Genomic DNA, 25,264 nt, shown 5'->3' on the forward strand with positions numbered 1-25,264 from the left:
TTGTGGCACATGTTGTTTAATCCTAGTCACATCAGGTATACAAGGCATTACAACGCATATGGATTTCAAGATATGAATCTGATTTGACAACATTGACAGTGAAATCAATAGAAAGTGTGTTCTGATTACAATTCACTCAAGATGTTCTTTTAGTTTCCTGTAATGATGTCATATTAGTTACGCTTTTAAAGCCGTTCCCAGGGCTTCTTACAGCACAGAATAACAAAGAAGGACCACCGAGCCAAAACCAAACAATCCTGCAGCTGCACAACAGGACTTTATCAGCTACACTAGCTTCACGTCTCATAAAAACACAGGTGCCTTTGTATGGGACTTCAGAGGCACAGCTTATTTAATAAGGCAATATGTACACATGATCTGTATCTTCTCCTATGTTGTCATCTTATAAATAATGTCTAAAATAATACTGTACATTTTAATTAAATGGTGGTAATCAAGAAGAAATATAAAAGCACCTGTGAATGGGACTGACATACTACAATACTAAGTTTCTATCAGGGTGTAGGTCCATGTGTTTAAGGGTGATGGCATATCAGATTATAACATCACGTCTTTAAGATTTTTATGCCAAATCTGAGACAAAGCAACATTTAACCTGACTACCTTGTTCTAGCACTACTTGTTAAATAAAACACACTAAAGGTGGTTGGTGGTGGAGTGTTAAGGATCACAAGATGTGCGAAACACTAAGAGATCTCAAAGTTGACAAATACTTGTGGAGACACTGTGTCATAGAGTTAAATATAAAGAAGAATCAATGGGTGATGTGATTACACCTATATGACAAGTGCTATGTTCCTGAAGCCAGTTAAGAACTATTAAAGTTAGCCCTGTGGATTGGATTCAGTCTGCAGTTTTTCATATAAAAGTAAATTAAATAACCAGCTGCTTTAAGTGCTGGCATACCAATCATGTATTCTTGGATAATAATACTCCTCTTTATGCCGTTATGAAGCTGAGCAATGTTTCTTTGCTGAAAAACTGGCAAAACATAACATTTACATTCTCCTCTTAAAAAAAGGAAACAAAAACAAACATGTAAATAACATATTTTTTTCTTCCAAAAATGAATTAGCCATTAGACATACAATACAATTACACAGATACATATTTTCAATACCGCACATTCAATCTGCCAAAAAGGTAATGATTACAAAGCCAACAAAGATGCTGCGATATATATATATATAGAGATGTATGTACAATGATTATAGCGTTCATAATTGCACTATGCCTCAATAAATGTAAATTACAGGCTTACGTTCTAGGGAATTGTTACAAAAAATACTTTAAGTAGCTTGGGAATGAAATAATTGCAAATCAGAAAGAAGAAGGGCTTACTTTGGTACAAACTGATCATCAACACTGTGCCCTTTTACATAGAAATTAGCTAAATGTATTCTTCACTGCTATTGACTTACAACAGTCAGGACAGCCGGGTTGTGATTGCGCAAGTGTAATAAAGACAAAGCTAAAGCGTGACAGGATGGTGTATATGCTAGGAGAAGGGGTTTGCAGTGGGTTGTGATTGGACAGCTTGAGCAGGGCTGAGGGGGGGGGGCTGTACCATTGACTGTGTTGAATATTAATTGGAGGAATCAGTCGATCGATCAATAAGGGACAAGTCTGCGTTCATTAACACTTCCTGTTCCCGTCCTCAACACTTATCATTTCATCTAAGTAGTAAACATCACAAAGTGGAGTCTAGTTCTTGAATAGTTTTGGCATTGGCAATAAATACACAGATAACCGTAATAAAAAGCGTTAATGTGGCAAAGTTTAACATAATCATTTAACAACGTAGTCACATAAATAATCACGTCCTTGACTCCCATCTGTGTAGAACAGGCGTACCTCCTGATCTTCTTGCTCAAAGCTCAGAAGTTTTTTTTAAAGCCTGTGACTGTCAAGACTCGGGCTATTTCCCCTTTTAATGTACTCATTGGATGGTACCAAAGTCAATGCAATGTATTATAAACAATAACGATATGAGTCTATCAATACCAAATCAATATAGCATTTCTTTTTAAATCACAGTTTATGCCAACTTATTGAGAGACTTGCCAATCAGTCCTATGCAGAAAAATAAAAGCTGTCAATTATAGATCTGTTGCATCATTTCCTATTTGGTTTAACAGGTAAACGGCCGGAACGAAGCTTCTGAATGAACCAATGGGAAAGGAGGGAGAGTTAAAAAAAAAAAGGAATGAAAACTTTTTTTCTTCTTCTTGGTTATAAAAAGGCAGGAGGCAGGGAGCGCATTGCATTTGCTCCAGCTCTGATGTATCAAACTGACAGAAAAAAAAAATTGCCAAACCTTGAGTGCACAAAGTAGTTTCTTTCTTTAGGCCAAAAATCGAAACAAAAATTCACAATGCGCAAAGCCTAGAAATGAGGATCCTTGCTGCTAACATCAACAGCATATCCCCGCAAACACTTATACTTTAAATGTATTGCCCTCCTCCTGCTCCATATATTTAATCAACTCCTTAAATAGCAAAATAACATTTACTTTGCTAACCCTTGGGGACCAAGAGATCAACAAATGGCAAATAAATTATTATTATGCAACCATTACATTTCTCAGATTTTCTTTTGTGTGTGTATGATCTATGTTTTCATAGATTGCCTCAGTCAGTGTGTGGGGGGGTCTCCCCCCTCTACACCAGGTTGTACTCCTTCAGGTTGAGCTGCAGGATGGTGTCTTTGACGGCAGCAAAGACGAAGCGGATGTTCTCTGTGTCCGTGGCACAGGTGAAGTGTGAGTAGATGATTTTATCGCCGTCTGGATTCAGGTCCACAAACATCTTCAGGATAAACTCCCGTCCTGCTTGGGCATCCCTCGCGGGACCTGCAAAGGTGAAGACATGCTCCATGAATGCATTTCACTGCAGAAAGTAAGGTAAAAATTGTTCTGACAGGATATGTCTTAGGATGCTAAGACATGTGTATATTCTCCATTCTTGTGTCCTCTCTCAATTTTTACTGGCCCCGTGCATCTCCTAGTCGTTGTAACCAGCCTGCTCTCGTCTATCCCACATGCTCCACTGACATCCAACATCTAGTTACAGGTGGCCTGTGGAACTGCCAGTCAGCTGTTAATTTCTGGCTACGCTTCCCTGCAGTCTAGCAAGAACGTGATTGGTCGATATTCATTGTGGGGGTGGGGGGAGGAGGGGTGTTTGATAGATATAGAGTTGTAGTAAGTACAGATGTAGCACTCCAGATAGGACTCTTGTTTGAGCCGGTCTGCATTTCCTGATGAAAAAACAAACCGATGGTTTTGTAGTTGTAGCCAACGTGGATTAAACAACATTATTTTGTTAAATAAAAACATGGTGATGTTTTGTAAATTATTACATGTCTCTTATTTAGCACAGAATATGATCCTACCCGTGACATATGGATCTTAACAAAGATCCGCTATATCAGATACCTCTACTATAGATCTATCAGCTGTTTATTTCACATGAGTTCCAGTGTGGCAGCTTTTTAATCACTGCTCCCCCTGGTGGATCCATGATCCATTGCAGCTGGTTTCATTATAATTTAATTTATTTATCAAGGGGGCGTATCAAGTCCTGTGGGGGGGTTTCCTTTCAGCAGGGGCCCACCCCGTGCCGATCACAGGCCCACATGGGTAGGGGCGTCCAAAATGAGGTGCTACATCTGTAGATAGAGTTCGCTATGATTGAGGTTTCGTTTATGCATAGGGTAGATTCTTTTAATTACATTTCCTTTTTTGTTTTGTGTATTTTTTACATTTTGGATTTGCTTGGCGAGCTATTTTTAGAACATGCCCCGCGGGCGACTCGTACTCGAATAGTACATCTTGTCAATGGAAAAAGAAAATAGCACCAGGATAATCAATATTCAACCTGAGATTCGACTGACCAGAGAACACATAAAGGATCATGAGATCTCGGCATTGCACATAAAACAAATAGCATCATTAAAATCAACATTTGCCTTATGAAAGAAAACAAATCCCATCACAGTTCAGTTTTGTGCATTCATCTTCAAGAAGATGAGCATATCTGCTCTCTCTGGATCCAAACGGGCTCTTTCACAGCGTAGGATATCACCTGTTGAACTGAACACTCTCTCGTTTGGCACGCTGCTTCCCTGAACACAAAGGTACTTGGTTGCCATACGAGACAGCATTGGTTGGAGGTTGGATGTATTGCCACCTTTCCCAGAAATAAACTTATTGCAGTGGTTACAGACCCCACCATTCAGACTGGCAGTCATATGCAGCCATACTTTAGATTTTCTAAAGTGACTCGTTTGCGGAGTTTCACGGCGAAATTGACATCGTAATTCCGGGCGTAGTTTGGGCGCGAGTTTAAGGATATTACGCCTCACTTTTAGTTATTTCGGTAATACCGGGAACCGGTATGCACCCCTACTGCAGATACACTCTTTACAACATCAGGAGGATACGTCCCCTCCTGACCCAGAAAGCGACGCAGCTTCTGGTCCAGACTACTGCAACTCCCTCCTGTGTGGTCTACCTGCATGTGCCATCCGACCTCTGCAGCTCATCTAGAATGCAGCAGCTCGTCTGGTCTTCAACCTTCCTACATTTTCCCACACCACACCGCTCCTCCGCTCCCTTCACTGGCTTCCAGTAACTGCTATAATCCACTTCAAGACACTGGTACTTGCGTACCATGCTGTGAATGGTTCTGGCCCTTCCTACATCCAGGACATGGTTATACCATACACCCCAGCACGTGCACTCCGCTCTGCATCAGCCAAACGGCTCGCTGCACCCGCACTGCGAGGGGGACCCAAGTTCCCATCAGCAAAAACACGTCGATTTGCAATCCTGGCTCCAAAATGGTGGAATGAGCTCCCCATTGACATCAGGACAGCAGAAAGCTTACACATCTTCCGGCACAGACTGAAAACTCATCTCTTTCGACTCCACTTCGAGCAATAAAATGAAAAAACAAAACTAAAAACTAAATAAAAAGCACTTAAATACTAACAAAGCACTTATATACTAACAAAGGACTGGCTTATCTAAAGCCTGTTGAGTAGCACTTAAAATGGTTTGGCTCTACGAAACCTAATGTACTTATATGATTCTGGTTTCTTCAAGTGTTCTTGGTCGAATGCACTTATTGTAAGTTGCTTTGGATAAAAGCGTTAGCTAAATGAAATGTAATGTAATATGATTATTTTGCAGGCTGGTGCATTTCAATCTAAAGTGAAGCAAGCGTTGGAAAATTAACTTTTAGCCAGTAGTTTATTTTTTTTCATTGCAATCCAAACATCTAATTTCTACTCTGGAGATGTAGATATTTACATTTGTATTTACATGTATTTAAAAAACTGCTTTTTTGTTAACAAAAAATTAACCCTGGTGCGTCCATGTTGATGGGGATTAGAAGTTGATTGTTCCTTTGAGAGAAACAAAACGTTTAACTTAATTTGATCCTTTTTAAATAGGGTGATACAAAATTAAATGTAATGTCTATCTGTAAGGAAGGAATTATTAAACTTGGGCACCTTGTTAATTAACAAATATATCATTAATATATCAAACACTGCATAATATATCAGGAAGAATTCTGTCAGGATACATTTCAAGCAATTCTTGACAGATACTGATAAGCTGATCGATACATCATGCAGCCTCAAAATCTAACACTCTTACTAGTGGTCTTTAGGTGTTATTTCTGCCAGCATAATGCAGTATTACTGACTAAGCGATATGAATGTATACAAACAAAATCATTGTAAGACAAGACTTAAAAAAAACACGATATCAGCATGTTATATGATTCTTAAAAATGGTATTTTACACATGCTGAATTAACACAATTGGACAACTTAATAACTAGTACCGTATATATTTTGCACATGCATTATTGCTTTTATTCTCCCTATGGAGTGACACATGTCAGTAAATGTGAATATTGGTGTTTTAATAGCAGTGCATTTCTGACATCAACTTTTATTTATCTATTTAGTTTTTATGAATCATATGAATTTTAAATTAGCAAGATCTTTCTAGTTCAAGTGTGCAAACTAGCAGCTAAGAGGAGCTTCCTGCTTGTTTTAGAGCAGGGGTGCCCTGCCAGTCGATCGCGAGATGTGTCTAAAAATAGAACAACTATATTCTGTTTTATCGTTAATGTTCTATAACATAATCTTCCTGTGCCAGAATAATGTACTTGAGCGCATCAAAGCTTTGTGATTGGCGTGACCCCATGTGTCGGGGCGTGGCTGGTGGGCAGTGGGCACTAGTTAGCTGACGTTGTCCGTGTCAACAGGAGTGACAGTCCGCACACACACAAGACCGCAATTATGGCAGAAGCAAAAAAGCCCAAAATATATCATTTTCACTCTGAGTGGGAGGATGATTATTTTTTTGTTTATTCCAATTCAAAGTCCATCTGTCTCTCATCTGCAATGCGAGCGTGGCTTTACCGAAGAAGGGTAATTTAGAGCGGCATTTCAAAACGGTGCACAAACGCTACGAGACGGAATTCCCTCCTAATCCTAGAGTTAAACATGTGAATACATAATTATAAGTTTGTGAATGTTTAATTCATAATAAGTTGTGAATTTTAAGAGATGAGATTGTTTCATTTAATATTTTAAGTTTTGTTTCCCATGGGAACACCTTCCCGTTGCACGTCTTTGTTTACTTCCGGTATGTATTTTCCACCCTCCGCGGACTGGCCATCTGTAGAATCTGGAGAATCACAGAATGGCCGGTCGTCAAGGGCCGGCTCGATTCACTGACGGCCGCCACCGCCCTTAATTTTTTATGTTTTTAAATGTCATCATTGAAGTTGCACCGACAGAGGTCCGCCGTCTCCCAGTTGACAGTTCGCTAGCAACCCCCCCCCCCCCCCCCATTTGGACTGGTAGATCTCGGCAGACTGGCAACTTTAGAAGTAGCTCTTGGTTCAAAAAAGGTTGGGCACCCCTGTTTTAGAGGTTTGATAGGTTTGGGCTGGACTGAGTGGACACCATGCTGCTGTCACTCACCGTCATACTCTGGGAAGTAGTCGACCAGATGGGAGTACATGATCTTCTCCTCCAAAAGGTCCTTCTTGTTGAGGAAGAGAATGACTGAGGAGTTTTGGAACCAGGGGTACGTGACTATTGTCCTGAACAGAGCTTTACTCTCCTCCATCCGGTTCTACAGAGTGAGTGGATGTGTGTGTAAGGAGAGAGAAAGAGGGGAGGATAAAATACAAAGAGATAGAGAGAGAGAGCGAGAGATAATTATTTAATTAAAACAACAGTCTTTCATACTCATTAAGGACAGATTTTAATAAACGTTCACCGCACCAGAGGGAGAGCAGGAACGCTGAGGCGCCTTTAAGAGTTTCATTTCGTTCTTGCACTTTAATTCTGTGTCTAATTGAACTAAACAACCGTTCTGAAAGCAAGCCTTAGATATCAAATTGCCGGTACATTAGAGTATTAAGAATATCTCCAGTATATTATAAAAACTAATGTTACGACACGCAGGAGGACATGCAGCTGATGTCTTCTTCTTCTGCACTTTACAGGGCTTGCAGTAACAAAGGGAGGAAAATACATGGGCGCATGAGACACTCACATAATGAACGCACAGCTGCTCATTAATACACTTTAACAAACTGACACACATGCTATATCCTCTTAAGAAGGTGATTTGGCCCGAGGCGGTATTCAAAACAGCTGGCTGATCATTTACAAATGCTTTCCAAGGGAAAAAAGGTGGAGGGCGGCCAGGCCGGAGGAGAATCTGATTTCCATTGTTTTAAATAAGGAGTAGCTTTTCATCATCAGAGGAACTCAACTTCCACATCACATGCAATACTAAAGTGATTTAATATGTTTTTGAAAAGGTGAAATTAAGATCCCCAAAACAAAACATTTTAGCTCAGAGTTTTACATTTTAAATTGTGAAATGTGTGTGTGTGTGTGTGTTTTCATTATTCACCTCATTGTCTGATTCCACCAACACCTGGTCGTATTCGCTGAGTGCCACCAGGAACATGATGGAGGTGACGTTCTCAAAGCAGTGGATCCACTTCCTCCTCTCCGACCTCTGACCTCCCACATCCACCATCCTGCCATGGCAGCAACGCCCAGGACAGAGAAAACACTATGAGCAAAATGCTTGCTAATCTGTTTGATTCTCTTCCCAACACAATTTAAGGAAAGATATTTGCCTAACAAACCAAACAAAAGTGATTAAAATGTGATGACTATTGATCCTAGGGTGTGAGTCAAAGCAGAATATCAGCATTGTGAGTACGAGTACTACTTCTGATATTAGATAAGTGGGGAATTTGCTGTAATATATACTGAAGAATCAAAAGTGAAACAGCGTGCTCAGCCCGGTGCTATTACAAAGCTTTATGTTGGCTGTATTGGTGTAATTGATATTTTACAAGCTTATAAGATAAAGATAAGATAAGATGTACTTTATTGATCGCAATTTGGGAAATGTTTGCGTTGCAGCAGCATAAAAGACAAGGCATTGCACATAAGAGAAATTAAAAGGGTAGAAGTAAACAATTATAAAATGTAAACATCTCAAAATAGAGATAAAACTGCGTTATTGTGCTTATATATCAATTTGTTTATGTCAATACAATTAAATCAGGTACATTTAATTGGGTAAAAAGAACGCTATTTTCCTTTTAAATGTAAAAGTTTGGGAATGTTAGATTTTTTGGATTAGTGAAAGCAATTTAACTTGAACAGTTGTACTGATAAACATCAGTTGTTGTTAAGCTTTGTACACAAGGGCCATATATTCTTTCTGATTCTGAATACATCTCCTGACTGACCTGAATATGACACTCTGCAGGTCAAACGGGTATTCAATGATTCCCGTGGTTGGGACTCGAACCCTCAACACATCCTGCTGGGTGGGGAGGTAGGCCGGCAGCGATATCCGGTCCAACGCGTTCAGGTAACTATGGTCACAGAGTAAGGAAATTAATCATTTATTTATCATCACGGAAACCCTCTAGAATATATGTTTCTTGTACACATTTTTGTAACTCATTCTTTAATATACTGTATATATTTTTCAATATTAAATTGTATCTTTCTATTTTAAATTATCTTTTTATGTATATGCACCAACAAGGCACATTTCTTGCACGTGAAACCTAATTAGATATTGATCCTGATAACTGTAGTGGCTGCTGGGACGTTTTGTATTTCAGATTTATCTTATTTCAAAAAGTCTGCTGTGAGATATTTTATTAGCCTCAGTTTGTTCGGACTATACTCACTATTTAGTGGAGTCTGAGAGTTGGTATTCCCTCCTTCGATCGTAGCACTCCTGGATGCCTGGGTCATTCCATAAGCTTTTGATTGCATCTATGTAGGGATTCTCGAACATGCTGATCTTTTCTACGTCCACCTCTTTCACAAGGTTGGCATGGCCCTGGAGGAAAAAGAACAAAGACAAAAACTGACATGACTTTCTGAGACACACATCTTTACTTAACAACACCAAACTAAAGGTCATTCTTTATTTACCAAAACTTAAATCTTTTCTGATAGTCTAAAAACAGTGCCTATCAAAAACAATCAAGTTTTGCAGTCCTAATTATCCCTGGTTTATTTTCTCACTCACTCACATATTCAATAACTAAAATCTAAACTAAAAACACACTTCTTCTCTCTGGCTTTCTAGTTAGAGCGGAGCACGACTTTTCCGTGTGTTTTATTTTTATTTTGTTTTTAAGATATATCTGTTGTAATTTATTGTCGTTTATTGTGATTGTAGTAATGTGTTTTTATTACATGTACAGCACTTTGGCTCGACCAAAAATCGCTTTTAAATGTGCTATATAAATAAAACCTGATTTGATTTGATTTGATTTGAATAACCTGGAATAGCTCTACACCCCCAGGCTCAGCCTAGATCTCAAATCTGAGGCCCAAATCCCACCGGGGCAATTAAGTGAAACGTTTTTCTGCCCCAGATTCCCATTTAACTCTCCTGTGTCCCATGACGGTAGATCAACATGTGCATGAATCCTGACATTCTTTCTATTTCGCATACTGCACTAATTCAAACAATAAACAAATATAAATATAAAAGATCATAATAAAGTGAACATTAAGATGTCATATAAAACAGGATATGCAGATATTTCGTTCATGGGTGGGCTTGATAAGCCTACACTCATGACAGTAACAATAAGTGCACGGACACAGCCAGTGTAAACATGATCAACAGGTTTCATTTTCACTTCCTTAGTATTGTCAGAGGTATAAAACTTCCCATTTTAGCCCCATGTTTATGAAGGAAGAGGGATGTTGGGTATAAAGTATTACAGGCATTGTCATATGTTTTTACTTTTTTTGAGTACTGAACTGTACTGTACTAAACTTTTTTTATGTATTTGATTATTTGAGGGATGTGCTTGGTTTATATTGAGACAAGTGTGTGAGATACTTTTGCTGAAACAGCACATTCAGTTTCATTCTTCATAAGCATGTCGGATGGGAAGCGAAAGCTCACATGGACAATGACCCCCGCTACACCAGAGACGCGAAAAGTGACTACTAGAGTTAAATCCAAGATGCTGCGCCATTTAAAAGCCCCATTGCTGAAGGTGTGAGCAAATCAACCCTAACACACCAAAATATTCCCATACAGTTATAATATCAGCAATTTCAAATATTAGTATATATATTCAATATTGGTATCACCTTGAACAGTACATTTCTATCCCCCTTTTTCTGTGAATGTCAATAAAGAATTTGACTGTGTCCTGTTCCCAACATCCTAGGATTATAATCTGACTTCAGGATATCACATTAAAATATACTCAATTATTTATCAGCCCCTCGTAATCAAATCCCTACAAAACCTTTCAACGAGCGATGTGACTGGACTGTGGCCAGGCGGGGAGAAGCTGAAGTAGTGTGGTCAGCTGTCACCTCAAATGATCTGATTTATAAAATAAATAAATGAAGAAAGTTGCAGAGTTGATGACGACTATGCTCAACTTTCCCCTGTCACTCTCACAGGGACTAAACTGTGAGTACTGGTTACTGTAACCGCTCCCAAAACTATGATTAAAAGGGTGAAAAGTAGGAAATAAAAGGACCTGCTGACAGAATATTTAAGGAAAAGTGAGATCAATTTTGGGTGAGTAGTGTAAGGAAGGTCTCAAATGTGTATTTGAGAGTATATCTGCCCTCATAGATTTGAGTGCACTGAAACGCACAACACAAATACACAAAGGGTGCAATGAAGGGCTGGAGTGCTGTAAGGACACAGGAAGTGTCAAAAGGGACAGGAAACGATAATGGATGGCTGTTCCAAATAAGATAGACTGCACTCTAAAAATATACAAGGGCATTGGGGCCACTTTGTAGCGTATTTTATCCCAAACGAGTCAGGAGTCACAACAATCGTTATTTCAGTTGAGGAATTTGAAATGGCCTGAGCGAGAGGATCTCATTTACCTTGTTGAGCTCGTATTTGTAGGGCACCTTGAGCGTCTCCGAGGCTCGGATCATGGACTGCATGGATGTGAATATGTTCTGATAGACCAGTTTAGTAAAACTCCTTTTGTCTTCATCAGAATACCCGGTGCCGTGGATAATCCTCATCTGTTTGATGAATGTGCTCTTCCCACTTTCCCCAGTGCCTGAGAGAAAAAGTAGAATTATTATAAGTGTTGGTCAATCTACTTTGAAAGCATTCGAAAAAGTATGACAGCAAAGTTAATCAAGGGAGAAAAATGGTGTGTTTAACTATAAGTACTTAGAAATATTAATTGAAACTACTTCGTAAAAGATTATCAACATGTTATGCAAAATGTATCCAATCTTATCCAAAAAGATTGCCACCAAAGTGCGACCAAAATATTTGAACTGAACTCAATTGAGTTAATTTAACAAAGTGAACACTTATTTTCAGGTCATAGATAAACCAAAAACTAAAATAAGCCTGGGCCAAAATGGTAGTTTGAGTAGTTTATAAAAACATAAAAACACAAAGATAAGTTATTAACTACTTGAACCACTACAGTATGCACATATGAATGTAGTTGAACTAACAGCAAGTTACTGCAAAATGCATTACTGCAGTGTTTAAATGTAGTGCTAGCATAGTCAAAATGTAGATTTGGCTAAATTGAGGTAATAAAATCTTCTAAAAACATTTAAAAAAATACAATATGAATGTATGGAGTTTTTATTAAGGTAAAAAGTTAAATAATGCCCTTTTGTACACAACATCCTATCTGGGAAAACACACACATGTATACATTACACACAGATGTACAGCCCATGCACACAGACATACAGTATACTCAGTCACCCATGCACTCAGACACACATAATATTATGTGCTGGTTCCTTTCCTCTCAGCCTGTTGGCCTGGTCTGCTGAGAGACCAAGAACAACATCTCCCTGCTCAGTGGTGACAGGGACTGTTTGGGTGTGAAAAACTGAGGTGTGATTTCTCTTTGGTTCATTGAGAATCTTGGCAGAGCAGCTGAAAGGTCCAACTTCTACCTCACCACTCACTTTTGAGTGTGTGTTTCGACATGTCAATGCCCAAAAGATGTGTGCTGCATTCTGCGTTACCTTAACTCCCTATTGTAAGGCCTTGAATTGTATAACATAAAAGTATTTTTTTGCCAAATTAGTCTCTCAAGCACTTAACCAAACCACACTCAAGACTAAACTTTTGATAAAATACAATAACCTACAGAAGAACAGTGTTCTTTTTGTCTCTTTTATAGAGGCCTGACATTAGTAGACTGTTTATATGCTGAGGCCGGGCCAAGTACTAAACCCCTAAAATCTTAATTACAAACGCATGTAGCTGAATATTTATTCTCATACAACTTTTTTTTATGTATTTGGTTGCATAGGGCTTTTAAATATCAAAGTATAGCCTGTGCAAAGTTCATACATGCTCCCACTTTTTGATGTTGAATTGGGTTTTCAATTGCTCCATGTTAATGCTGTTGCGTTATCATTTGGTGCACTTTTAAAATTGTAGCACCAAAGCCTGGCTGATCCCGTCACCACCTGCTTTCCACGCCCGCTATGTCCAACTATAACTAACTATTACATTAACCTCCTGACAAGTAGTAGTTGTTGCCCCACCATAAATGGTGTGAATCACAACAGTTAAAGGTGGGGTAGGTAATTTTGGAGAAACCAGCTCGAGTGCACTAGAATTTGAAAATACACAGCCGGAAAAAATCTGCCACTTCCTTACAGAGCCCCTCCTCCAACACACACGAACGCGCACATGACCAATGAGGGCACGAGATAAGTTTGTGCACAGATGGAAGGCTGACAGGCAGGTAGACCATCCAGTTATTTTAGCCGGGCCGGCTAAAATGATTGGTCGTGCTTTTTACAGTACTACGGCTTCCACAGATGAATTTTTTTATGGATTTTTTGTCAAAGCACTTAAGATATTCATTGCTATCGGGATGTTAAGAGCATTCCATGGAATATAATATAAAGTGTATCTCGAGCCGGTTTCTCAAACTTACCTACCCCACCTTTAATGAGTCAGCCATAAAAAAATAGCCACATTCTATTTTTTAAACAGGCAAAGCGGAACAGTGCAGCATTTAAAATAAGAAACATAATTTAAAAGCCTTAGAATATTGAGGACAACAATTTCTCTAAAACATTTCCACCTCTGGGTTTTAATGGCTATTCTCTATTACACCAATGAGAGACACTAAGAAGCCTGAGAGACAGCAAGTATGCAGGGTTTGAGTGTGTGCTGGCCATTAGAGGCTGCTGAGTCACCTTTCAAACAAATGCAGTGACCAAGCATTAACCCCGTGTTTGAGTTTCGTATAAAGGCTTAGCATCTGACGGAGGATGTCTGATACCACGACTCATGAACATGTTCAGATTCCGAGAAAGGAGACATACAAGTATAAAAAAAGCCGTGTCTGTGTGCGGTGCATTTATGTTACTCTGGACATTTGAAACTTGAATGTGAGCTGACTGTCACAAATTTAAACTGGTAAACAAACATATTAATTTGCTTTCTCCATTAGAGCTGCTGTTCATTAGCAGCCTGACGCTGTAGTTTCCACAGCACCTTGAATGCACCACAGTATCAGTGGACTGTGGACCCTGCTTCTAATAGCATTTTACAAGGGTCACACACGGCTTGGTTCTTATTATGAACTAATAAGCTTATTTTATGGTAACATTTGAGTCATGGCATCACATTTGTAGATATAGGTGTGAGCCATTTTGCCCTTTTCCCTCTCAGATAAACATAATTTGGGGTTTTTGGAACATTCATTAAGTGAAATGTAACAACTCTGTGATTCTGGTGCTTTCAGTGAAGGAAAATGTCATGTAAATCAACACAGTAATACGTTTCAAATTGATTGAATAATGAATAAAATCTGAGAGAATGCAGGTACTATGCAAGTATCTAACTCCACTGCAATTACATCTTTTTCGCTATAGTGAAACTTAATCGTAATATATAATAAAATGGACTTTCTTTAATTGCAATTTGTATCGTTCCACTGTTAACTTGGCTGTATTCATTCAGGAATCATATGACATCTTTAGTGCTTCCTATCGTAATTACAACCATGTGCTTGTTAAAAGGCTTGTTAAAAGTTGCGGTGGACTTTGTTCAATCCTTGATAAAGTTCCCACAGCTTTTATTGGGCCGATAAGTGCAGCTGATATTGATTGGGTAGATCTGCACTTTCGCAAATGTTTTTGACCGATGATTTGCAAAATGTGAGAGTTAAAAGTGCAGATTAAACATGTTGTGATGCTGCAATGATTTTTAAATTATATCCAGCTGTGAAAGTTGAACACAGTTACATTTTCTGTGAATAAAGAGGTAGCCTAATTTAAAAAAACTCAGCTGTTCATAACTGTTCTGATGATTCAAATCTGATTTACCTTCAAACCCTGCCGTCCTACTTGTCTTTGATTTTCTCTGTGGAAGTGTGTTAAGGGGGACAGGCATCATAAACTAGATCCAAAGGTCTCCTGAGGATTGGAGCTGGGCTGTGCCACTTTTGTAATTGAGCATGGTAAATCAATTAAGCAGATGGAGAAAAGCCTAAAAACGTTTCATGTTTAACCCTTTTGACTGTCAACAGATGTTTCAGTCCTCAATGCTCAATAAATAGAAGTCACATGTGTGCAATACATGTTGGAATGCAGCGTGAAACAATATCTCAATCCACTTAGACAGATAAAACTCTGATAATTACACTGCCATCCTAGGAAACTCTACACCCTGCATGTTCTCTTTCAGTAGTTTCAGTTCAGTGTGTTGTGTATGTTCAGTAAACATGCTCAAGTGAGGCAAAGTATTTCTAATTACAAATATTGTATTCATGAAACACACAGCCCTTACACTAGGGCTGCTCAATTAATCGTATTTTAATCGCAATTACGATTATGAAAACAGCGTAATCGAAATAAAACGATTATCTTTTTATTATTATTATTACTTTTTTTTGTATTGGTTTTTCAGTTGAATTATACTTATACTACTAAAGTTCAGGGTAATCAACTGTTAAAAACATACTGTTCACATTTTCTTTCTACAATAAATTGATGTTTTCAAAGTAAATGGATAATCGTTTTTAATAATCGTGATATCAATTATTGACCAAAATAATCGAGATTATGATTTTTGCCATAATCGAGCAGCCCTACCTTACACAGACATGGACGTCGAGAGATCAAGGGTATTGGTCAGTTGATCATTGGACTTTTTTCTAGATGACAGCATCCTTTAAATTGTGTTGCACTATAAGCTCACTGAAAGGAGTTCCAATTACTATAGTTGTAACAGCTGTTAACTCAATCAACAAACATGCCAGAATATTCACTGATTCGATTGGTAGCCATCCACAGAAATGCCTTTTATACAAAACCAACTAAATAAAGATAGCAGCCTGGAAAACAGTATATCCCTCTAGTCTAAAGCATATGGAGGATGGTCAGCATCCAAATGCTTGCAGTGAGCAGCTATGTGCAAAAACATAAAAAACATGGCCCTATGACTTTAAAGTCTCCAGACACTATGTCACCATTCTCATGCTGCTGCTTTACTCTCTTCCCCATTCATCTTGAACTTCCCATTACTGCAAAGGTTTGGAATCTCAGCTACTGCAATGGAGCCTTTCTACCTTCTTCCCCGTCAGTTTACATCTCTTCAGACCTAATGTCATTTAAAAGAGTAACTTTACTAAAAATGTCAAGACAATACAACAGTCTAAGTCTAGTGGTATTTATCATTTTCACCATAACAAACAAGGTCAAGCTGAATGTCCTTATCGCCGGTACATTTCCGATGGTTTGTAAAGTAAAAGAGAAGTGCTCTTCTTTATCTCAACAACTAGTCAAGTGCCCTCTAAGGCTGGTGCCCCACGGGAACGCAATCGCAAAAAAACTTCCGTCCACACGCAATATACACCGGATAGCAGGGGCGGACTGGGACTACAAATCAGCCCGGGACTCTCGACCGGCCCACTTCGGTACGGCCGGCCCACCTCGGTACCGCAAGTAAATAATCGACGGGGACGGGGACGGGGGTGCTAGTGAGTTATCCGAGCGGCCCACCTCGGTGCCGCGCAAGTAACTACCGCGAGGAAATTGTCGACGGGGGGGGGGGGGGGGGATGCTAGTGACTTATCCGACCGGCCCACATCGTCCGACCGGCCCACTTCAGTACCGGCCCATCGGGATTCGTCCCGAACATCCCGATGGCCAGTCCGCCCCTGCCGGATAGTGTCTGTTCACACGAGACAGCTCCAACCGCTGGAAAAAGCTGCAGTACATATGCCGAGCCTGTACGTGGCGCTGTAATTTCCTCCACAAAAAGCAGCGAAGAAGCATGGTTGTCATGGTTGCGCTTCTGTTTATTCGCCGTGGTGGGGGCCGAGGGAACCGGGCAGAGTTTTTCGCCGGTCAACGTGTGTAAAAGTTTAAATCTTCCGGACAAAATTATAAAAGTGCCGGTCAAAGGTCTTCTTTGTTATTTATTAAGCTTTAAAACAAATGAATAACGACTATATATATAATAATAAAATACACGGAGCCTGTCCTCTCTTTTTCCTCTCTTCTGACAGCGTCAGTGTCTGTCTCATGCAGCAGCTGATCCAGTAATGAGTGACCCGGCCGACAGTAAAAAATAAACATATTTATAACTAGTTTAGGTAGTTTGAGAGGTAGGCTAATTAAAATAGCTAAGGGTGATGATCTGACTTGAAGTGTGTGTTTTGCTCCTCCCGCTGTGATGCAGCACACACAGGAGCTGCGTGGAGCTGTGTGTCTCCATCCTGTCAGATTAGACTTCACTCGCGTTTATGTCCATATCGAGATAAAGATAAATAATCTGAATTCAGTGTGCAGTTTACTTTTGCGGGGGTGAACAGCAGAGGTGGGGGGAGGCAGGGCTATTGCGTCATCATTATCACAAAATGATCGTATAGAGGCGATCACACGGAGCCGTATGACCCCCCCAGAGCGCTCCGTTCCCAGATCTATCCACCTTTGGACCCGTTATCGTTTGCGGGGTCCGTTTCTATCGTTTCGTTACGGCCTCGTGTGGCAAAAATGGCTATACGCAAGAGAAATATGCGGATACAACCCGTTTTCGTTCCCGTGGGGCACCAGCCTAAGCATTGTCCGCTCCGCCTCCAGTGTAGCCTCAATTGGAAAATAAGTGAGTTCACTTGTGCAGACTTTTGTCCTAAAGAAAATTCTAAATGTGGGAGGATCTGTCCCAACAGCAGTCTCATTTCTCTGACACAAATGTATTAAAGGTCTTATCTGGCTCTTGATGTTATATGCAGCAATTTCATCTGACAAATTGAAACTTTGTTTGGAGGTGTGCCCACATTACGGTTACTGCTCTGGCTGCTGTTCAGGAACAGTTTTGCTGGAAGTGCGTTTGATTTACTCAAATGTTCTGTGGTTCTCAAAACGTAACACAGTGGTTCAATAACTTTTGCTGTCATGCATGCTTTTGAAAGCTTCTTTTTTATTCAGCATTTACTGGATAATTCTGGATAACAATATTCTTGCTGGCCTTAAGTTCCCAAATGAATCAAACGTTTTTCAGAGCAGACATACTAAGATGAGCGCAGGTGGCACTGCAATGCAGCAATAACCAATGGTATTAGTCACACCTGTGTTTGATAAGTCAAGATGTCCGCTGTGAAAAAGGTCGGTTCAACTCATTCCAGACAACGATTTTGGTTTTGTTCGGCAGTTTTGGTACCACTGAGTTACGTTATTTTTCTCACTTTTTAATATTAATCTTTTGGCAAGGTTGGTATAAATTGCAAAATATCAAAATGTATTAATACAGCTAGGTTTTAGCAGAGTGCATTGCAAGTTGTTAGCCTTGTTGATTTACATGAAGTCTTGAGCATTAACAGGTGGAAAAAACACTTTTTTGTTTTATTTCTTTGTAAAAAAGATTATGAGTGGTTTCATTTTCAATTAATGTGTAATGTAATGTTCATATATTGGTGGTAGGGATCATTTTCAGTTGGCTCTTATCGAGATGCCCTGCCTCATTCTTCTTTAGTGGACAATTAATGTTAGCTGGACCTTTCCTAAATCACCTTTGTTAGTGAATATATTATCTCTGACTCATGAACAGTCAGTTTCTCTTGTTTGTTTGTGATGGAAAGCTCTACACTATTAAACACTCTCTCCTCTTGCTTCAGCAACTCTTCCACTCAGTCACTAGTTTTGACAGCTTAACTGAGTGACAAGTGACAGTTTCAATACAACTCCATTACTATTATACCATGCCTCAATAGATATTGGTGCACAGGGAGGCTGGATAACAGGCTTGTAATGTTTAAAAAGTTAACAAATTGAAAACTTCTGAAATTGACGGGAGAGATTTGTGCTGGATCCCAGGAGGCTTTAAGCAATTAGTGAGTTTGAAAACCCACAATACAGCATATGGGTTAATGGAGCCATAAAGAGCAAGCATAATTTCTTCTGGTTAACTACTGGGAGGGGTGGTCATAATTGTTTTAAGAGCTCAGACACGAGCATGTTGGTGTGACATCACGCATACGGCTCATCATTACTGGAAACCATTTACTCTGCTCAATATTCAAAATGTATAGTAATAAACTGAAATATAAGCAGCTTTAACATCCAAAACATATATAAAAAAATACATACTGATTAAGAATCCTTATTAATTTGGTCTGAGCCATCAAATGTTTTGTATCAGGAGAATAATGATTTGTCATTGAATAAAAAACATATGTCTTATGAGAACTATAGTTTCATCCTCAAACGTTCATACTTTTTGGTTGAGGTCATTGGCTGTTTGCGTAATAGACGAATTACTGGGAATTTAAGGAGATTAGGTGAAAACAACAACTCAATTATTTGTCTATACGGGGTTGGCAGTCAGCTCCTTCAAACCCTGTTAAGAGGGATTCATTTTATCGTTGCGTACTAACAGGAGGGCAAACCTATGCTAAAACATGCCTAACGAGGCAAAAGCCTTGCACGTCTTCTTCAGAAAGTAGCCTGGGTAATGTGAGGTTAAATGCTAGCCTGTTCCACCACCTTCTCCTCCATGCATTTTCAGAGGGACTAGGAGGAACAGGAAGAGAGGTTTCTCGCACTGCTCTCAACAACCACAGTCATCACAACTAATGGGCTTGTCGTTGCAAATCTAATTTAAAACTGGATGGTGAGTAGATGACTTGTTTTCCTCAACTGTCTCCAATATGACTAATACTTCTCGGCATGATTAACAGCCGCCCCATATCACAAGTCTACACTGTAGAAATGCATGGTTACCATAAGATAAGACGTCTATGGCACACCAAGACTTTTCAAACTTGTGTGTCTCTGCTACAGTTGCATGATTTTGAATGGTGATTCAATTAATTTGAGATTCATTCAAATGCATTCATGTATAAGAAGGTGGGTGCATGAGCATACCATCACACAAGCCTCTTTTTATATTTATAAGATGTCGACCTTGCTCCATACACTTGCACCTGTGATATAATCACTGCCAGGGTTAGGTGTTAAGCTGCAACACTGCCTTGATTACTCCCAATAAAACGCTAGACTTTGGCCCTGCCATGTTTGACACACTTGCAGGCACACCACCTGGAGGGGCCCTGGAGGCCTGGCTGCACAGGTGGCTGATCAGGCCAGTGAATGCATTGAGAGGTATGAGTGTGAGGCCCATGGTAGACACATTTGTTTCCTAGCCGGTCACAGTTATTCAAATCAGCTGGTTTTTACGCTGAGAACCCTACAGGCCTGGCTGGGCAGCATCTCCTCCCTCTGCTGATCTGCCAATCTGTGCACTCGACTCACAACACCGAGGTATTTCAACACCCAACTTCACTCAGGTGGGAAGCCCCATTATTAAACCCCCACGGCCCACCCCCCTACCAGACCGAGATATTTTGGTGAGAGGAATTTGGGCTGTGCATCTCTCTCCCCACTCCTCTCCCTCCCCTTGTTTCTCCCCGCCGAGCTTACCGAGAAGCAACAGTTTCAGCTCCCGGCGTGCGTCCCTCTTGTCCCGGCGGAGCTGCCTCTCGATCTCGTCGTTGATCCGCCTGGCTTCCTTCCCCTCCTCGCTGAGGCAACACGCCATTATGGATTCCAGTGTCATTCTCTCTCCTTTTTTCAAACACGCACTTTCCCCTCTTACTGATTCATTCAGATTTCAAATTCGTCGGGGTAAAAAATGTAAAAAGCAGAGGCCTGTGATCCCCAAATAACGTCCTCATACAGGCCTGCGTGTGGTGAATAACGCGTGGACGCCCTTATAATGAGCCCGAAAAGCGCACAGATTGTGGTGGAAAGGAAATTGTTATAGTTTAGAAATTATTGACACACCATCCCCCCGTTTCGGTTCGCTTTCTGGGCTTCCCGTGAGCTTCAAAATAGTGTCCAAAGCAGTTTGGGTTGAATATCTGTTCAATCTTAATTGGTGTAATCTGCTTTTCCTTCTCAATATGATCAACAGATCCTTTTAAGACACATCCTCAATACTGCTCGGTGTGATCTCGTTAAGCATTGCCATCCGTGCCCTGCCACCTCTCTTCAAAGTCTTCAATGTTGTTATTTTTCAATCAACAAAACCACTGTGTTCAAGTAATCGTCCGTGGGTGAAAGCAACGGGGAAAACACTTGAATAAAGCTGTCCGTTTATTTTCCAATGGCTCGACTCCCGGGCGTGGTAAAGCAGAATATGGCGGACTTTCACTCCAATCCGCTAGGCTGGTATACAGTACAGTTATCTCTCGCTGTCTGCTAAAAAAAACCATGAAAGCCACACATAACATGGCATTTCAGCCGGAACTGTCGATGCCGCGACCAGAATATATCCCCGTTTGTTTTTAAGAGGCGTTCACGTCCATGGCTCATCAGAAGGGTGAAGAAAGCGAAAACCGCCGTGTTGTTGCCTTTTCCCCGGACAATCTTCTCCTTTTCCTCGATTCTCTTCATGTGTTTTTATTACAGAGGCCATCCACTCCTCCGCTGGCAGGGTGACGTCGGCCTCATATCGACAAGGGGGGAGTGTCACGTCAAACAAACGCCACACAAGTATTTATACACCCAAATCTGTGGAAGAGAAAATGTGTATGAGTGGAGAAGCTGAACCCTTTTCTCTATGGGCGTGGGCGTAATAGTGGACACAACTCAGTTGTTGTGCTGATTTAGTGGGAAGAGTCGTCACAGTCCCCATATAGACTGTAGATGTTCTTAAATATGACGATTAATTTTTACAACAAATTCAACTGTTTCCCATTGCGAGGTTAACACCTAGTGGAGTTAAAATAGCATCGTGGTGACAATTACAAATACACCTGTAGGCTATGCAGGCCAGTAAATATTCCTTAATCTATTTGTGTGTTATTATTGTTTTGGATTGACTTTATGAAGATAGCCTCAAAATAAAAAGTATTTATCTCTATAAAATCAGTTTAGGGCTACATTTAGTAAATTGGCTTTTTATTGCAGAGCAGTTGCATTACAAATGCCCATTACATCCTTTCCAACCTTTATATCTTACAATTTCATGAACATAGACAGACGGAAAAGAAAAGCTTGAATATTGTGCAGGAGAGGTCAGATACCTAATTTACCTTATAAATAAATATGTAAGTAGGCCTATAGTCATAAAACAATAAAATAAGATACTTATATCCTCTGTGCATTATGCCTTTAACCAACTGGATAGTAACACAGTTACAGTTGTTACAGTTGTTTTATTCTAACAAAAGGCCCACACACATACAGATTGATGAAATGATAAGTGGATGAATGGATAGATGTTGGAGGCCATATCACATATCCACAGTTGTTCCATTATGATAATCTCCTCTGTTGCCAGCCTGAGCCATTAGTGTTATCAGTAAATCTGTGTCCTTTTTACTTCTGCCTTTTCCACAACTCAATAATTGGATATCATTATCCACTCATTGTCAGTCAATCATGTTATAACACAACACTATTGTGTGAGTTGTTTAGTTTGGGGGCTTTAAGTGGCTGCTGGGCTTTCAGGGGACTTCTCAGTGCCAAACTAATCAAAACAGTAATAAGTCTGGGTCCCAAGTAACATACTGAATTTGTACTTTGGATCCCTGTCATATTAATGTCCAGAACCACGGCTGTAGTGAGTGTTGACCTTCTTTTCAGGCCAGTTTTGGTTTAAAAGCTTTTTGTTTTTGAGGCCTGCCTGAAAACTTGCCAGCTTTGTTTTGCCAGCTTTGTTTTGTGACAGATCTGTCACATGCTGTGTTCCTTCTGTAATACTGCATCAAATTCAAATCATTTAGGCACTGCTTTGCTAAGTCTAATATACAGATGGGCATTTGCAGGGCAAAGTTCAAGATTGTTCGGAACTGCACCATAAAAACGATAAACATTACTACTGCATACTCTCAGTGCTTTCATTAGTGTGTGACATAAATCTTTGCAAGTCAGAGCAGAATCAGAATACCTTTATTTGTCCCACAGAGAGGAAATGTACGATGTCATACGATAAGTCAGGGTGACAGTATGGGTAAGGTAAGGTAAATCAGCATCAAGCCAGAGACCCTTCATAGTGAATTGCAAGCAATTGTCTTCAATAGCTTTTATTAGATAGATAGATCTGAGCCACAATGAAGTACATGAAAATGTTACATGAAGAAAACAATTTGTGCCCAATTAATGTTAGCTGTCCTGGGACCTGCCTAATTTGTCCCATATTTCTAGCTTGGGGAGTCATTCGACCTGTGCCGGTAATGAAAGTCAACCAACAAGCTCTGTAGAGGAAAAACCAGCCACAGGTCAGTAACATTTAATCTGTCGTGTACTGTCATAATCTTGGTAAAAGTAAAGATTCCAGTTAAACTAATGTATTATGTTAGCTGAAAATGGTATCATCCCAGGTTATTTTTCATCAACCATAAAACCCTGCACATTTTAAATGTCATATTTTGTTGGTTGAGCGAGCCTCATGTGTCCCTCCCTAGTTGTTGCAACTGATGATTGCATGAACCTTGAAATGGGTCTGTTTTTGGAAAATAATTGTATTTTGTACTCACTGGTTCTCATTTGTGAATGTGTTTAATTTATATTATTGGAGACAATGCTATGTGAAAGTACCAACGGATGTACAAAGAGTAATTATAAATAGTGTGGTGTGCACATGGGTTATTTCACCTGGGAAACATGGACAGCAAAAATGTTCACATTTATTGCAAGGTAAATCAGACTTTTATTTTGTAAGGGACCGCTTTCGGTCACTTCCTGCCCCGTGTCACGTGATCAAGCCCTCGCCTAGATACGAGCAAAGCGTCGCTGCTCCACGGTCGCTACGGAGAGAGGGATGGGTCTGTTGTATTTAAAAAACTGTACTTTTCCACGGTGTTAGGTCAACTTACTGTCATGGCAGTGTATGGCACATGCTTCTCGGTTGTTGCGACAACCACTTTAAACCGTGCTAACGTTTGCATATACACTTTCGTCTGCTGCTAGTACTTTAATCTGTCTTGGCATGACTGATAAAGATTAGTTAGCATGCTAGCGAGCTAGCCACACAGCCTCAGCAACACACAGCGACCACACCTGCCAGGTAAGACATCTTAAGTAACTCATCTGCAGGATTTTGGGACATTACAATGACGAGCCATTAACAATTTCACCATAAGTAATTACGGTTAAAATCGTAGTTGTGACGTAATGTTTGCCAGCACAGTTTACAGCAGGTGTTTTCGAGCGACTAATTCCTTGTGACAGTAATGATGCGGCTCTAATAGGATTTGAGCCCTCTCCTTCCTGTCGATTGTTTGAGGAGTACACCAGGATAACGAAGAAGGAGCTTAGCTTAGCTGTGCGTGTGTTTCTGTGAAAGAAAGTAGTGTTTGCGTGAGGACGTGCAGTTTAACTTCACTTTACAACTGGTCCGTCTCACTTTTATGCAATGCAATTCTCCGAAAGAGGCTGTTTCTTTCTACATTTGGGTGTGTGATTTATGTGAGTCTTAAGTCGTTTTACATAATTTCTTGGCCTACAGTGCATGTGAAGCAAGCAATGCCCTTGTCTAAGCATTGAAGTTTCGAACTTAAATACTATATGATTTTAGCCATAGCAATGGTACACTTGAAGTTTGATCTTGATGTTTCTGTGTGGTTTGATCCATTGTCCCAAATCATCACCACTTTCTTTAGTCCAGCTAAGGTTAAATCATGATGTTTGTTCTACTTTGATAGTATTTCTTTCTGTGGATCAGTGTGGCTGTAGGTTCCTAGCAGACATGGGCAAACTACAGAGCAAGTTTCGCAAGAGGTCGGAGATCTACAGGTGAGACGTGTGAACTATTATAAAAAGGTTCTGTGTACTTGTACTGTATACTACATACTAATTAGAACCAGAGTTTCTGTACATACCTACATACATTCTTTGGAAATATATGTTGCTGTCTGTAAAGTTTACTCATCTTTTTGGTAGCTGTAGCGGTATGATTACCAAGAAGCTACGTTTATAATGTGCTATATCAAGAAGATACTAGTGCACACAGTGTATTACATTATACGTATGTGTTTACGTGGGACATGTCATTAACAAATGTGGTAAAGGTCATTGCAATCATCTCAATAATTCTTCTTAAGCAGATGGGTTTTAGCAGTGCAGGTTGTAAAGGAACCTAATGATGATGATTATAATAGAGATAGAGATACCACAAGCTAAGAATTGTGGCTGAATATATATAATTTGT

General features: G+C 39.9%; 2 protein-coding genes across 4 annotated transcripts in view; one reads left to right on the plus strand and one right to left on the minus strand.

Moving 5' to 3' along the window:
* Positions 1 to 21,603, minus strand: LOC117472621 (guanine nucleotide-binding protein G(q) subunit alpha). Its single transcript, XM_034117918.1, has 7 exons — positions 20,530 to 21,603; positions 11,479 to 11,663; positions 9,285 to 9,439; positions 8,832 to 8,960; positions 7,976 to 8,105; positions 7,030 to 7,183; positions 1 to 2,872 (listed from the first exon to the last, which is right to left on the minus strand). The coding sequence occupies exons 1-7, from the start codon at positions 20,663 to 20,665 to the stop codon at positions 2,682 to 2,684; spliced, it is 1,080 nt and encodes a 359-aa protein (XP_033973809.1). The 5' UTR covers positions 20,666 to 21,603; the 3' UTR covers positions 1 to 2,681.
* The window catches only part of wdr31 (WD repeat domain 31), a 10,741-nt gene continuing 5,113 nt past the window's right edge, over positions 19,637 to 25,264 (plus strand). Inside the window, exons 1-3 of one of the 3 annotated variants that reach the window (XM_034117920.1) lie at positions 19,637 to 19,720; positions 23,260 to 23,333; positions 24,779 to 24,849. In XM_034117920.1, the coding sequence (XP_033973811.1) occupies positions 24,803 to 24,849 (47 nt within the window). In that variant the 5' untranslated portion in view covers positions 19,637 to 19,720; positions 23,260 to 23,333; positions 24,779 to 24,802. Of the gene's footprint in view, positions 19,721 to 23,259; positions 23,334 to 23,848; positions 24,122 to 24,294; positions 24,523 to 24,778; positions 24,850 to 25,264 lie in introns of those variants that run through there. The other 2 variants (XM_034117919.1, XM_034117921.1) reach the window with 2 other exon arrangements.

This window comes from Trematomus bernacchii, unplaced genomic scaffold, assembly GCF_902827165.1.
Source record: "Trematomus bernacchii unplaced genomic scaffold, fTreBer1.1, whole genome shotgun sequence".
Taxonomy (NCBI): Eukaryota; Metazoa; Chordata; class Actinopteri; order Perciformes; family Nototheniidae; genus Trematomus; species Trematomus bernacchii.